This window comes from Vigna angularis, chromosome 1 (assembly GCF_016808095.1).
Source record: "Vigna angularis cultivar LongXiaoDou No.4 chromosome 1, ASM1680809v1, whole genome shotgun sequence".
NCBI classification, from domain to species: Eukaryota; Viridiplantae; Streptophyta; class Magnoliopsida; order Fabales; family Fabaceae; genus Vigna; species Vigna angularis.
In genome coordinates, this window is record NC_068970.1 from 38,502,029 (window position 1) to 38,515,815 (window position 13,787).

Sequence of the window (13,787 nt, forward strand, 5' to 3'; positions counted from 1 at the left end):
CACTCATTGCAACAGAAGTGGCCATACTATTGAGGTTTGCTATAAGAAGCACGGTTATCCCCCAGGACATAAGCTTCATAACAAGCAAGTCCAGATTCACCATACGTCTGCTCAAGAAGACAGTGCGAATGTCAAAAGTAATAATCTTGGCACTGCTGATGACATACTCCTCACATCTCAACAATTTCAAATCCTGGCAGAGCTCTTCAAAAACCACAATTTAAATGATGCTTCTACTGCTCAAATTCATCACATTGGCTCTGCCTCGGTCAACCAATCTTTTCTAGGTAATATCAATCCTACTTTTACTCCTAAACATACTAAGCTCAATTGGATTCTTGACTCTGGAGCAACAGACCACATCAGTATTTCTCTTCAAAAATTTTCATCATATAAAAGAATCACACCAATTTCGATTGTTTTACCTAATGGTGAAATTGTCTGTTCTGAGTATTCTGGAACCGTTGTTCTTAAGAACAATATTCACCTTCAGAATGTCCTTTATGTTCCACAATTTTCTTTTAATCTCGTCTCTATATCTCAGTTGGTTTCTTTTAAAAATTATGAATTAACCTTTTCCTCTCATGGTTGTACTATACAGGACACCCAAACCAGAAAGAAGACTTTTATAGCTAAACTCATCGGTGGCTTGTACATTTTAGACTGTTCTCTCAACATACTTTCCTCTGCTACTCAGATTGCAAATACTGTTGTAAATAAAACTGGTCTATGGCATCTTAGACTAGGACATCCTTCAGATATTAGACTGAATTCTTTGAAACTTAAATATCCATTCATTGTTCACAATTCTACCTACATATGTGATGCCTGTCATCGTGCTAAACAAAGAAAGTTACCTTTTCCTAACAGTACTTCTAAAAGTTTAAAAATCTTTGATCTCATTCACATGGATATATGGGGTCCCTACAGCATTCTTTATATGCGTGGTTTCAAGTACTTTCTCACTATTGTTGATGACTTTTCTCGTTACACCTGGTTAATACTTATGACTGATAAATCTGCTGTTAGGAAAATAACCATTGATTTCATTACAAACATAGAAAACCAGTTTTCTACTACTATCAAAACCATACGTACCGATAATGGTATTGAGTTTGCTATGCACGAATTTTTCTCCATTAAAGGTATCAACCATCAAACAACTTGTAATGAAACCCCTCAACAAAATGGCATAGTTGAACGTAAACACCAACATTTATTATATGTTACTCGCTCTCTCTTGTTTCAAGCTAATTTGCCCACTATTTTTTGGTGTTTTGCTGCTGAACATGCTACCTTATTGATTAATTGCATGGCTACTCCCTTACTTGATGATGCTACTCCACATGAAAAATTATTTGGAAATCTCTATGATATTTCTATTCTGCGTGTTTTTGGTTGTTTATGCTACATTAGCACTTTAACTGCTCACAGGAAGAAATTTGATGCAAGGGCTGTCCCTGGCATTTTCCTCGGCTTCCCACAACACACCAAAGGTTATCGGTTTCTTAACTTACAAAACCATAAGATTGATATGTCCCGCAATGTATTGTTCCATGAAAACTGTTTTCCTTATACTTCTATCAATAAATCTGGTTCTAACTCTCTTTCTTTGCCTATTCCTCACAATTATAGTCATAATTATGATGATATTACTTTTCCTGATCATAATGCTTATGTGCCTGTTGTTACTGAAACTAACGTTGCTAGTGATATTGTCACTAGCACCAACGACACCACTCGTCTTCCCAACACTGCTAATACTCCTCTAACCGGGACTCACATTGATAGTGACTCCAATATCGATGAGCATATTGGCACTGTTAGGCGTTCTACTAGACCCAAACGTCCTCCTGCATATCTTTCAGACTTTCACGCAAATCACATTAGTAAATATCCTATTACTAATTTTCTTTCTTATGACAGGTTATCTTCTGATTTCAGGCACACCATCCTCTCTATTTCGTCTACCACTGAACCTCGCACATACAAGGAAGCATCTAAAATACTACAGTGGACGCAAGCTATGCAAGATGAACTCCACGCCTTAACCAACAACAACACCTGGATCATCACTGACCTTCCCCCTGGCAAAACTGCTATAGGATGCCGTTGGATATACAAAGTCAAACATAAGTCTGATGGATCTATTGATCGTTTTAAAGCCCGCCTTGTTGTTAAGGGATACACCCAACTTGAAGGCTTAGACTACCTCGAAACCTTTGCTCCTGTTGCAAAATTAACTACCTTACGTATTCTTCTCGCCATTGCTGCCTCGCATCACTGGATTCTAAAACAACTTGATGTCAACAACGCTTTTCTTCATGGTGACCTACAAGAAGAAGTTTATATGCAAATTCCTCCTAGATTCAATCATCACAACCCCAATCAAGTATGTAAACTTCAACGCTCTCTATATGGGCTCAAACAAGCTGGACGACAATGGTATGATAAACTTTCCACTTTTCTTTTATCTAACCAATACACTAGATCTAATGCTGATCATTCCCTTTTCTTGAAACATGATACTTGCTACACCACTGCCATTCTTATCTATGTTGACGACATTGTCCTTGCGGGAAACAACGCCACTGAGATACAACAAATCACTGCTTCTCTAGATAGCCTTTTTCACATCAAAAACTTGGGTGATCTCACCTATTTTCTCGGGATAGAAGTCGCTAGAAACAATTCTGGAATCCACCTTTGTCAACGCAAGTACACTCTCGATCTTCTCACAGAAGCTGGAATGATCAACTGTGCCCCTATGCCTACTCCTATGGCCCATTCTTCACGTCTTACTAGTCAAGGCGATCTCCTTAATGATGCAGATGCCTCCTCCTACCGACGACTGATTGGTCGCCTCATCTACCTCACCACTACTAGACCCGACATCACCTTCTCTGTCAATAACCTTAGCCAATTTATTTCTTCTCCTACCACCTTACATCAACAAGCTGCTCACCGCATTCTCCGATACCTCAAAGGAAGCCCTGGCCATGGCATCTTCCTCCAAAGCAACAACAACTCTCAGCTTAAAGCCTACAGTGATTCAGACTGGGCCACCTGTCCCGAATCCAGAAAATCTGTCACTGGTTACTCCATTTATTATGGCAATTCTATCATTTCATGGAAATCAAAAAAGCAGCAAACTGTTTCCAGAAGCTCTTCCGAAGCTGAATACCGGGCTTTAGCTGCTGTCACTTGTGAACTACAATGGTTGACCTATATTCTCCATTATCTTCGCATTGTCACCACTCAACCTGCCATAGTCTATTGTGACAATCGCTCAGCTATCCAGATTGCTTCTAATCAAGTCTTCCATGAACGTACCAAACATATTGAAATCGACTGTCACATTGTTCGGGACAAACTCAACACTGGCCTCCTCAAGCTGCTCCCAATATCAACCACTGAACAAGCTGCCGACCTCTTCACTAAACCTCTTGCCCCTGCCATTTTCAAGTATCTTCACACCAAGCTGGGCATGACAAACATCTACTCCCAGCTTGAGGGGGGATGATAATGTATACTGTTGGGTGGGCCTTCTGGCTCACGGCCCAACTCTTTTTCCCTTTTCTCTTTTTATTTCTTTCTTTTGTACTAACTGAAAACATATCACATCAATAATTGTTTTCGTTTCTCTGGATAGTTCTCTTGCACTTTGTTACTCTCTCCTTCTCTGTAATTCATTTTTCATTGTGTGCATATCTTTTACCCTTCCATCCTTCCGCATCACCGTGCTAGGGAAGATCTGCAGAAGCTCTCCTGTCAGGTATGGCATCTTTACTTCTCTCAATGGATAATTGGTATAGTATAGTTATCGAGTCTTCTCTGTCTGGTGTATATTTCATCTACTGATTCAATCCATATGCTCTATTCACTACTATCTGACTATGCAAACAATACCAACAAGTGGAAATCTAGAGAACTAATTCTAAGATGCCGGAAATCATACAAACTCAAAAAAAAAAAGCAAAATGGAAATAACCAGAGCAAGAAAAAGGAAAGAACGGTGCAAGAATTAGAAGTAAAGTCAAAATCAAACATTAACTAGCCAAGAACATTAAAATCCATGCAAGAATGAAACAAAATGTAAAGCTTAGAATGAAAATTCATGAGACTAAATGGGCAGTAAATCATAAAGGTGCGAAAGATTTAAAAGTAGCATTCATAACTAGTAAACAAGAAGAATGAAAAAAAAAAGAACAGAAACGTAAATCAGAATTGGAAAGAAAACTTTCATTGTATTGAGTTAAGGTAAGCAGAGTTTTACAAAGAAGGATCACAAGGTTGTTATGTACTCACGAGAACCCTCAATGCTCTTATCTACACTATAAATCCAAGCCACTTCCCACAGTTACTTTGCACTCGTGGAACAAAAGACCCTTTCTGCGTTTCAGGATGTCCTCGCTATAACTTAGTAAACTTTATTCTATGCCTAATGATACAAGAAACTAAAGAAAAGATGAAAGAAAAAGTTTGTATCAATGGTACAAGAAGAATCCCAAATGTCACTGTGTCACTCAATGTCACTTGGTTTCCCTACAATGTATCCCAATCTTCTAATCTCTATCTATGGGTTATGCCTCTACATCCCTCTCTTGCTGCCATGAAAGTCTTTTATAAGAGAAAGAATAAAGGAAAACGAGGGAAACTCGAGCCTGGAGCCACGAGCCACGTTCTGATGCAGAAACAGAGACCCCTCCTCGAACCAAGGCTTCTCTTCAAGCAAAGATGCAGTCAGCCTCTATTTTGACTTATCCCTTCAGCAGCAAAGTAGAGTCGTGCCTGAAGCATTCGTGATTCCAGACCAATGTTCCTTTGCCTAACCTTAATCTTACCTAATCATTGTAGCCACGAGATTTGGGAAAACTGAATCCCCTTTCGAGCCTGCGTCCTTGCTGTGCATTTTGGCTCCAAGAGCCTGGGTCGAACATGGTCAACTCATTTGACCAGGGGCCAACCTGTAAAAAGAGAAAATTTAAAAAGGGGTTAAAAAGTAATTAAGAGAAAGGAGAGCCTAATCTAACAAAAACAGATTTTTGTTATTTTTATTTTCTGATTTTTTCTAAAACGGAAAAATACAATTCTTTAAAAAACCAATTATATTTAAAACCTATTTTTATCCGTTTAAACAAATTTAAATTAAATTTGAAACATAAAAGAAACAAAAATGCTAAAGTAATGGAATAAGCTTCACTATGATATTATAAAAATTGAGTTATCATTCAAGGGTTATCAGTGAACATTATTTCATTTTAGATTATACTACGTGCAAAAACGAGACTAAACTCGCTTTTATCTCCTTTCTAGAACCATATGCAAAAACACTAAACACCTTTAGATTAAATTGGTATAACTTTTAAATTTAGTGTTGTTTAATATTTTTATAAATAATATTACTTTTAAAATTGAGTTCTCTTTCACAAATAATAGATATACCTGAATTAAAATAATTTATTAATTTAAGATATATTAAAATATGATAAATTTGTTAACTTTATTATTATTATTAATTTTAATAAACTTTTGTAAGATAATATGAAATTCATAATGGATATGTGTGCGTGCGCGCGTGTTTATCCAGAATTTTAATGCCAGGCTAAGGTTTGAGGGAGCAGCTGCACATTGATGGAGTGTTTGAAATCCCCTTTCCTCTACATGAGTCTACCTTCAAAACCCCATTCCCTTATGGAAAAGAAAAAGAAGAAGAGACTCCCTCCCCTTCTCATTCGCTGCTCCATCCAGCGCGACCCGTGGTCCCCGAGTTTCGGCGACCCCACGCGGCCGAAGCCGCGAACGAGGAACCCGAAGACGCCTCTGTCCGACGACAACGCGCGGCGCATCATAAAGAAGAAGGCGGCGTACCAGAGCATTCTGCGGCGGAACCAGGGCCCGCAGGCGCAGACGCCGAGGTGGATAAAGAGGACCCCCGAGCAGATGCTCCTGTACTTGCAAGACGACCGCAACGGTCACCTCTACGGCAAGCACGTCGTGGCCGCAATAAAGAAAGTGCGCTCTCTCTCCCAGAAAGTTGACGGCGACTACGACATGAGGATGGAAATGGCTTCCTTTGTCGGAAAACTCAGCTTCAAGGAGATGTGCGTCGTGCTCAAGGAGCAAAAGGGGTGGAGGCAAGTCAGAGACTTCTTTTCTTGGATGAAATTGCAGGTTCCTCCTTCTCTTTGTTTACTAATAAATTGTAAAAAATAGGCCATATACTGAAAGTGTAAACCGTAATGTAATAACAATGCCCGATTTTGTATTCTCTAACCATACCCCTTGGGATGTTATGCTAAAAAATGTTATTCCTATAGACATGCTTGGTTGGCAGTTAATAATTTTAGAAAAAAGTTTAAATTTGTTTTATTAAAAAATTGAAAATTTAAGTAAAAAAGAAATATAGAAGAATGCAGAGTGAATAGGTTGTTATTATTGTAAATAATAACTTCCATCTTGTTGAAATATGAGATACTCACCTCTTCTTATGGGAAATAGAAACAGTTCAAAATGTGACAGTGTAATGCACATCCACCTCATCACTCTACTAACACATCTGCTTTTCCATTAAATATTGGATGCAAGTTAAAAATTACATGATTAAAAAGTTAGAACCAAACCTGACAGAAAAATCAATTGGGGACTAAATTCGAAAAATCATAATATAGTAAAGGATAAAGAGTGTAATAAAATATTGTTTCATTTTATATTGTTTTCCTCCAAACTGTAGAGATTGATATAGCGAATTGATAGTTTGGTGCCTCGACAGCTGAGCTACAGACCAAGTGTAGTTGTCTACACAATAGTATTGCGCTTATATGGGCAAGTTGGAAAGCTGAAACTGGCAGAAGAGATCTTCTTGGAGATGCTCGATGTGGATTGTGAGCCAGATGAAGTTGCTTGTGGTACAATGCTTTGTTCGTATGCCAGATGGGGACGCCACAGGGCTATGCTGTCTTTTTATTCTGCTGTAAAAGAAAGGGGAACAATTCTCTCTGTTTCTGTCTTCAACTTTATGATGTCTTCTTTGCAAAAGAAATCACTCCATAGAGAGGTTGTACAGATGTGGAAGGATATGTTGGAAAAAGGGGTGATACCTAATAGTTTTACTTATACAGTATCCATCAGCTCACTTGTCAAAGAAGGGCTGTATGAAGATGCTTTCAAGACTTTTGATGAGATGAGGAATAATGGAGTTGTTCCTGAGGAGGTAACATATAATCTGCTTATAAATTTAAGTGCTAAAAGTGGCAACAGAGATGAAGTGCAAAGACTGTATGAGGATATGATTTTTCGAGGGATAGTTCCTAGTAATTACACTTGTGCTTCACTTTTATCTTTATATTACAAATATGAGGACTACCCTAGAGCCCTGTCCATTTTTTCACAAATGGTAAGCAACAAAATTCCTGCTGATGAAGTCATATATGGTTTACTTATAAGAATTTATGGAAAACTTGGCCTATATGAGGATGCTCACAAAGCATTTGAAGAGACAAATCAGCGTGGTCAACTCACCAGTGAGAAAACATATTTGGCAATGGCTCAAGTCCATCTTACTTCAGGAAATGTAGACAAAGCCTTACAAGTTATTGAACGCATGAAGTCTAGCAACATATGGTTCTCACGATTTGCATATATTGTGCTGCTGCAGTGCTATGTGATGAAAGAAGATGTAGTATCTGCTGAACGAACATTTCTAGCTCTCTCCAAAACAGGTCCACCTGATGCTGGTTCCTGTAATGATATGCTCAGTTTGTATGTGGGTCTTAATTTGATGAATAAGGCGAAGGAGTTCATTATCCAAATAAGGGAGGATGGGAAGCTTTTTGACAAAGAGCTTTATAGAACAGTTATGAAGGTTTACTGTAAGGAGGGCATGCTGCCAGAAGCTGAGCAGTTTACAAATCAGATGGTTGAGAATGAATCATTTCAAAGTGATAAATTCTTCAAGACATTCTATTGGATTCTCTATGAACATAAGGGGGATGCACAATCTAATGATGAACTTGTGGCCATTGAGCCCATTGACAAACTTGATGCCACAGCTCTTGGGCTGATGCTCAGTTTATTTCTGACAAATGACAACTTCAGCGGAACAAAATTATTACTAAAACTGTTGTTGGGTTATGCGGCTGGAGGATCAAAGGTTGTTTGTCAACTCATCATCAATTTGTGTAAAGAAGGTATGTCTATGTAAAATTGACGTATACCACATTCTTTTATATGTTTTTTGAAATTTCCATTTCCAGCATAAAGTTTTATTTTTCCAGGAGAAATCAGTAAAGCAGAATTGCTTAATGATCAATTAATTAAGCTTGGCTGCAGAATGGAAGAAGCCACTGTAGCATCTCTAATTAGCCATTATGGCAAACGACAAATGCTGAAACAAGCTGAAGATATCTTTGCAGAATATGTAAATCCCTCCACATCTAGCAAACAACTGTATAACTCTATGATCAATGCATATGCTAAATGTGGTAAACAAGAGAAAGCATATTTGCTATACAAGCAAGTGACTGAGGAAGGACATGATCTAGGTGCTGTTGGAATGAGCATTGCTGTAAATTCTTTGACCAATGCAGGTATGGCCCTTCAAAAGTAAATTAACTTGAGTGTGACCCATGAATCAACAAAATAATTTTTTTACAATCTATAATTCGTATGTTAGCAAAGTGCTGTAAAATACTGTAGTGATTTTGGATAGAGCTTTGAACATGGTAGTTTCCATGTCTTTAAAATACTCATCTAAACTTTGTGTGAAACCGATAGAGTTGGCATAAAGGCATGGCCTGCATGCTTTGAAACCAAATGATAGAGGATGAATATGCTTGGGAGCTTTCATAACTTTTCGATATCCTTGCAAGATCACACCATAGAGTGAATCTCATCGTTGACTTAAAACATGAAGGAGTCATCAGAGGCTTTAATCCATATATTCAAGCAACACAAGAACGTGGAATGCATTTAGATCATGATAAGAACAAATGAACAAATATATGAACCAAAATCAAGAGCATAAGTGGTGAGAATATAAAAGCATAAAAACAATTAGAACATGAATGTAACAAAAGGAAATAGAAAAGATGGAGGACAACTAGAAATGAAGAACACTCCACTTGACATTAACTCTATAAGTACAAGGGAGATTCACCACTTGAATTCCAAGCATCTCATGATAAGACTCAAACGAAAGATAATCAGTTTCTTAAAAGACATATGCTCTATTGTTTTAGAAAGAAGCAAGATTACTATATTAGCCACAGGTGTCAAAATTCAAATGAAGAGGGAAATTCAAAATTTAAATTCAAATCCTAGATCTAGAATATTCCTCTATTTGGTTGAGATGGGAGGTTTGATCTTTCTTGGTCATCCTTTCTGAGCTCCTTGAGAAACCATGCTTTTTCGAACTCTTCTCTTCCATCTCTTTTGCCTGGACTTTGAAGGGCTTGATTGAGTTATCAATTGAAGTTCAATTTCAACCAAACTACAATTTCAAATATAAGAAAATACAATCTTTGATTGCAAATAAAAGAAACATACAGTAAGTAAATTCTAGTCTACAGATTACAAAGTATTTTTATTCTCTAATAACTAATACTAATTATTTTCAATCATGCACTCATCCCCTCCAGGAAAAATTCCGTTATTTTGACAGGCAAGCTTAATAAAATTAAAATGAGTGACATGTTGTAGGGTGCATGAGACTACTTTGTCTAATATGTCTGTTATGAGGCAAGCTCAGTCTTTATGTTTTTGCATTGTCCTGTGTATCTGCTTCTTGATGGAAATCATTTGGTTATCGTCTTCTGAGTGTTTTGGGTATGTCCTAGGTCCTTGGACCAGTATGATCAGTTTTGCAGGGTCTGGTAGAACTGAGAAGCTTTTTGGTGATCTGATGCTTGTTCTGTTGTTTGATGCATTTGATTGGAACTTGATTGATGTTTCATTAGGAAAAGCTTAATGAGATGAGTGACCATTTTGTTTTCATCCAATTAAGGATCATGGTATTTTTAAAGGGGTTTTACTTGTAAATATGTTTAATGACTGGGTAGCTTTCTTCCATTGATTTTTTTTTTATTTTTCTTTTGGTTGAGTTTTTCTTTGTAGTCTTATTTTCTTATCGTTCTTATCCTTTTATCTTACAATGCCTTTGTTTCAAAGGAGGGGATAAGAACAGAGGGTATGAGTGGATGGGACAGAAATTGATAGCAATATTAGAGAAGAAAGGAGGTTAACTAAAATCTCAAGGATAGATTTTGCAGCACATTCCAAAATTTTAGATCACTTTGCCCTCCCCTGCACATCTCCCCAGTATTGGACAAGAGACAAAAGTTGTAGGAAAGGGTTTTTCCACTTCATTTTCCTCAAATCAAGTGCACTGTGAATTTCTTCTTTTATCCACAAATTTAAAGATTGCTTCCCTTGTTTACTGAAGTTGTGTTTTCAAATTTAATTGACTTCCTTTCAGCAATTCCTACAGTAGTTTACTGCATTTAAGGGGATGCTGGCGTCCTGTTGCATTTAGTGCATGAGAATTGGATTTTATTTTTAAGATGTCTATTATATCACATGGAATTGTTAGAAATCATACATATCTGTTATTTTCTGAAAATGTGGAAGTGATGCACTTTTTGTTATTTGGCATTTGGTAAATAATTTCATGCCTAGTTCTTTTCCAGGAAAACATCTGGAGGCTGAGAATTTTATCTACAGCAGTCTTAAAAACAACCTGGAGCTTGACACTGTGGCTTACAACACCTTTATCAAGGCCATGCTTCAAGCAGGTTGATATCAAGCATCCTGCATGAATAGGAGAGGTAAATGAAACTGGAGGCTTGCTTATTTATATGTTTATTTTTTTGGTGTTGCAGGCAAATTGCAATTTGCATCCAGTATTTTTGACCGCATGAATTCCTCTGGTGTTGCTCCATCAATTGAAACATTCAACACAATGATAAGGTTATAGTTTTGATAGGCTGTTTTCGAATTGGAAGTTTCATATCTTGGTTATACTGGTTTTTTGACGTAATGTTAAACTGATGACAGTGTCTATGGACAAGATCAGAAGTTGGATAGAGCAGTAGAGATGTTCAACAAAGCTAGCTCATTTGATGTCCCGCTGGATGAAAAAACATACATGAATTTGATAGGCTATTATGGGAAAGCTGGTATTTGACCTTTTCACCTGAACCTAGATGAGTTCTGATAATTATGAATGCAACGTTGTATCTGGCTAGAATTCATGTCCATAACTCATCTTCACTAATAGTATCTGATATGAATGTATGATTCAAAATAAAATGGAGAGCACAAACATGATGAGATTAACACTTCGATATTCCAAAGTCTGTATGATTATTATTTTGTTTACTTTTTCATGTTTGGTATTTCCTAGGGTTTTGCAACTGTAATTATTTAATTTTGTAGGTATGATTCTTGAAGCTTCCCAATTGTTCAGTAAAATGCAGAAAGAAGGTATAAAGCCTGGAAAGGTAAATTTGATACTTTTGCCAGATTTTCATCCCAAAATCTTCCAGTCCTTCCATTTTTTATTTTTTGTATGAGATAGTTTTGCTAAATAAATCATATTTTGCTCGAAAGAAACTCCAAGTACAATTTGTATGTTGATTGCAGTCAGACGCTGTTAATGGTTATTTATAGTTCATTGGTTGTGCATTATCATACTTCCAACATTCTACAACAAGGAATATGTTGCATTTCAGGCATCATATAGTTTAGTGCTAATTCCTTGCCTTTGCTTGTGAATGCAGGTAAGTTACAATATCATGATCAATGTATATGCTAGTGCTGGAGATCTTCGCCAAACAGATAAAATTTTCCAGGCCATGCAGAGGCAAGGTTGTTTGCCTGATTCTTTCACGTATCTTTCCCTTATCCAAGGGTACACGAGGAATAGGAACTATCATAAAGCTGAAGAAACTTTACATGATATGCAGAGTAAAGGCATTCCACCATCTTGTGTCCATTTTAATATTTTGGTTAATGCTTTTACAAAAGCTGGGTTGATTGAGGAAGCGAAGAGGGTTTATGAGGAGCTATCAACTTTTGGTTTAGTTCCTGATCTAGTATGTTACCGTACAATGCTAAATGGTTACCTGAAATATGGATATGTGGAAGAGGGAATAAACTTTTTTGAAAGTATACACGAATCAACAAAAGGAGACAGGTTTATCATGAGTGCAGCTGTGCATTTTTACAGATCTTCTGGAAAGGAAAGCAAAGCTAAAGAAATATTAAATTCAATGAACAACAAGGGGATCCCATTCCTGAAGAATCTTGAAGTTGGATCAGAAGAGAGATTGAAAACTCCATGAGATACTTGTGTGTACTTTGAGAAGCGTTCTGATGATGGAAAAAATATGTTTTATAAATCTAATCAACCTGGTAATGGTTATTATGCATGCTGCATGTATGCTTTTACTGGCAACGATGGTTGAACTCTTGGTTCAGGTACATTTACCAAGTTGTGAGGGGGACGTGACCCACGTTTGTTGGAATGCAACCTTTGCCTTTTGACTGCTCTTCCTACCTAACTTCCTTTGAAAGTGTAAGTTAAGCATTCTGATAATGGAACAAAGAATAATTAAAACATAGAAATCGAATCAACCTGGTAATGGTTTTGTTGATGTAGATGTCTTTGCTGCAACGATGATAAGTACTTTTATCAAGTAATGAGGGGAAGTACTTTTACCAAGTAATGAGAGGAAAGTAATGAGGGGAACCTGATCCATGTCTGTTTTATGCAACCTTCGCCTTTTGACTGCTCCTTCTTGCCGAACCTTCCTATGAAAGGTGTGAGTCTATCAGGTGGACTTAAAGATATTGTAGACTCCAGGCACAAAGAGTTTTTGAGCGTTCTATGTTCCTTCCAAGCCGTTTCTATAACTGATGAAATGGCATTATTGAAGTGATGAGACCCCAGGTGTTTGTGCAAAGACAGAAGAGTAGAGATAAGAATAGGGATTATATACACTTGTAGCTAACACAGTACAGTTGTAACTAACTAAACTGTGACTAGTAGGATAAATAGGAGGTTAGTTGGAGTGGCAAAGGGTTGTTTTATTGTTTACTGGCGCTCTCAAATGGCCCTAAGTTGTACATCATCTACCCTTAATACCAATCTGGAGAAGGCTGCTGTTGTAATTAAATCTGTATTTTTTTCTGCTAGTCACGTCAATCCCTAAAATCTCTCCAATTATCAGTTGATTTTATCTTGAATGAGGTAGCCATTACTATGGTTTCCAAAATTTGAGCAGCAGGGAATTATGTGGATGAAGCTCAACAGAAACCAGTTTTGAAGATACCGACGACGAGGTTGAAGAACAAAATTAAAGATTGTGAGGTTGACTTGTATTGATCTTGCAGAGACTACAGGTATAAAATAGAGCTTGAAAATATAAAGACAAATATTGGTAGAGAGCCCTCACGGACTTGTCTATTAGTTATTTTAAACGAACATATTTATCTTATTTTGGAGGCTGCTGTATTATTGGATGTTTACTCCTGTTTTATATAGATTAACACTTAAAATGGAAGACTTCCAACTACTACATTGTTTATGGTAATGTATGTTTTAGATTTTTCACGTAGCTTGGTCTTGTTTCACATAATTGAACCACTTATGCTCATGCGTTTCTCATCGCAAATGCAAAACATATATTGCTTCTGCTGTAAATTTGTTTATGAACATGGTCGGTAGGGCTCGGAGTCGCCAAAAGATCCTATGCCATCTAACTTGACTGTATCAAAAATACTCTTTA

The 13,787-nt window shown here is 37.1% G+C and overlaps 1 protein-coding gene across 6 annotated transcripts; it reads left to right on the top strand.

The window, feature by feature from the left end:
• Window positions 1–5,581: 5,581 nt before the first annotated feature.
• On the top strand, window positions 5,582–13,562 carry LOC108319190 (pentatricopeptide repeat-containing protein At5g27270). Of its 6 annotated transcripts, none has more exons than XR_008247991.1 (9): window positions 5,582–6,174; window positions 6,773–8,189; window positions 8,277–8,588; window positions 10,686–10,790; window positions 10,878–10,965; window positions 11,053–11,174; window positions 11,434–11,498; window positions 11,778–12,574; window positions 12,659–13,562. XR_008247991.1 is itself a non-coding variant. In XM_052875260.1 (9 exons), the coding sequence occupies exons 1-9, from the start codon at window positions 5,635–5,637 to the stop codon at window positions 12,339–12,341; spliced, it is 2,769 nt and encodes a 922-aa protein (XP_052731220.1). In that variant the 5' UTR covers window positions 5,582–5,634; the 3' UTR covers window positions 12,342–13,562. The 6 variants fall into 6 exon arrangements, 5 of the variants coding, with proteins under 5 accessions (XP_052731220.1, XP_017405721.1, XP_052731222.1 ...); XM_052875260.1 differs by having other exon boundaries at window positions 6,773–7,213; window positions 7,658–8,189; window positions 11,778–13,562; XM_017550232.2 differs by having other exon boundaries at window positions 11,778–13,562.
• Window positions 13,563–13,787: the final 225 nt, after the last annotated feature.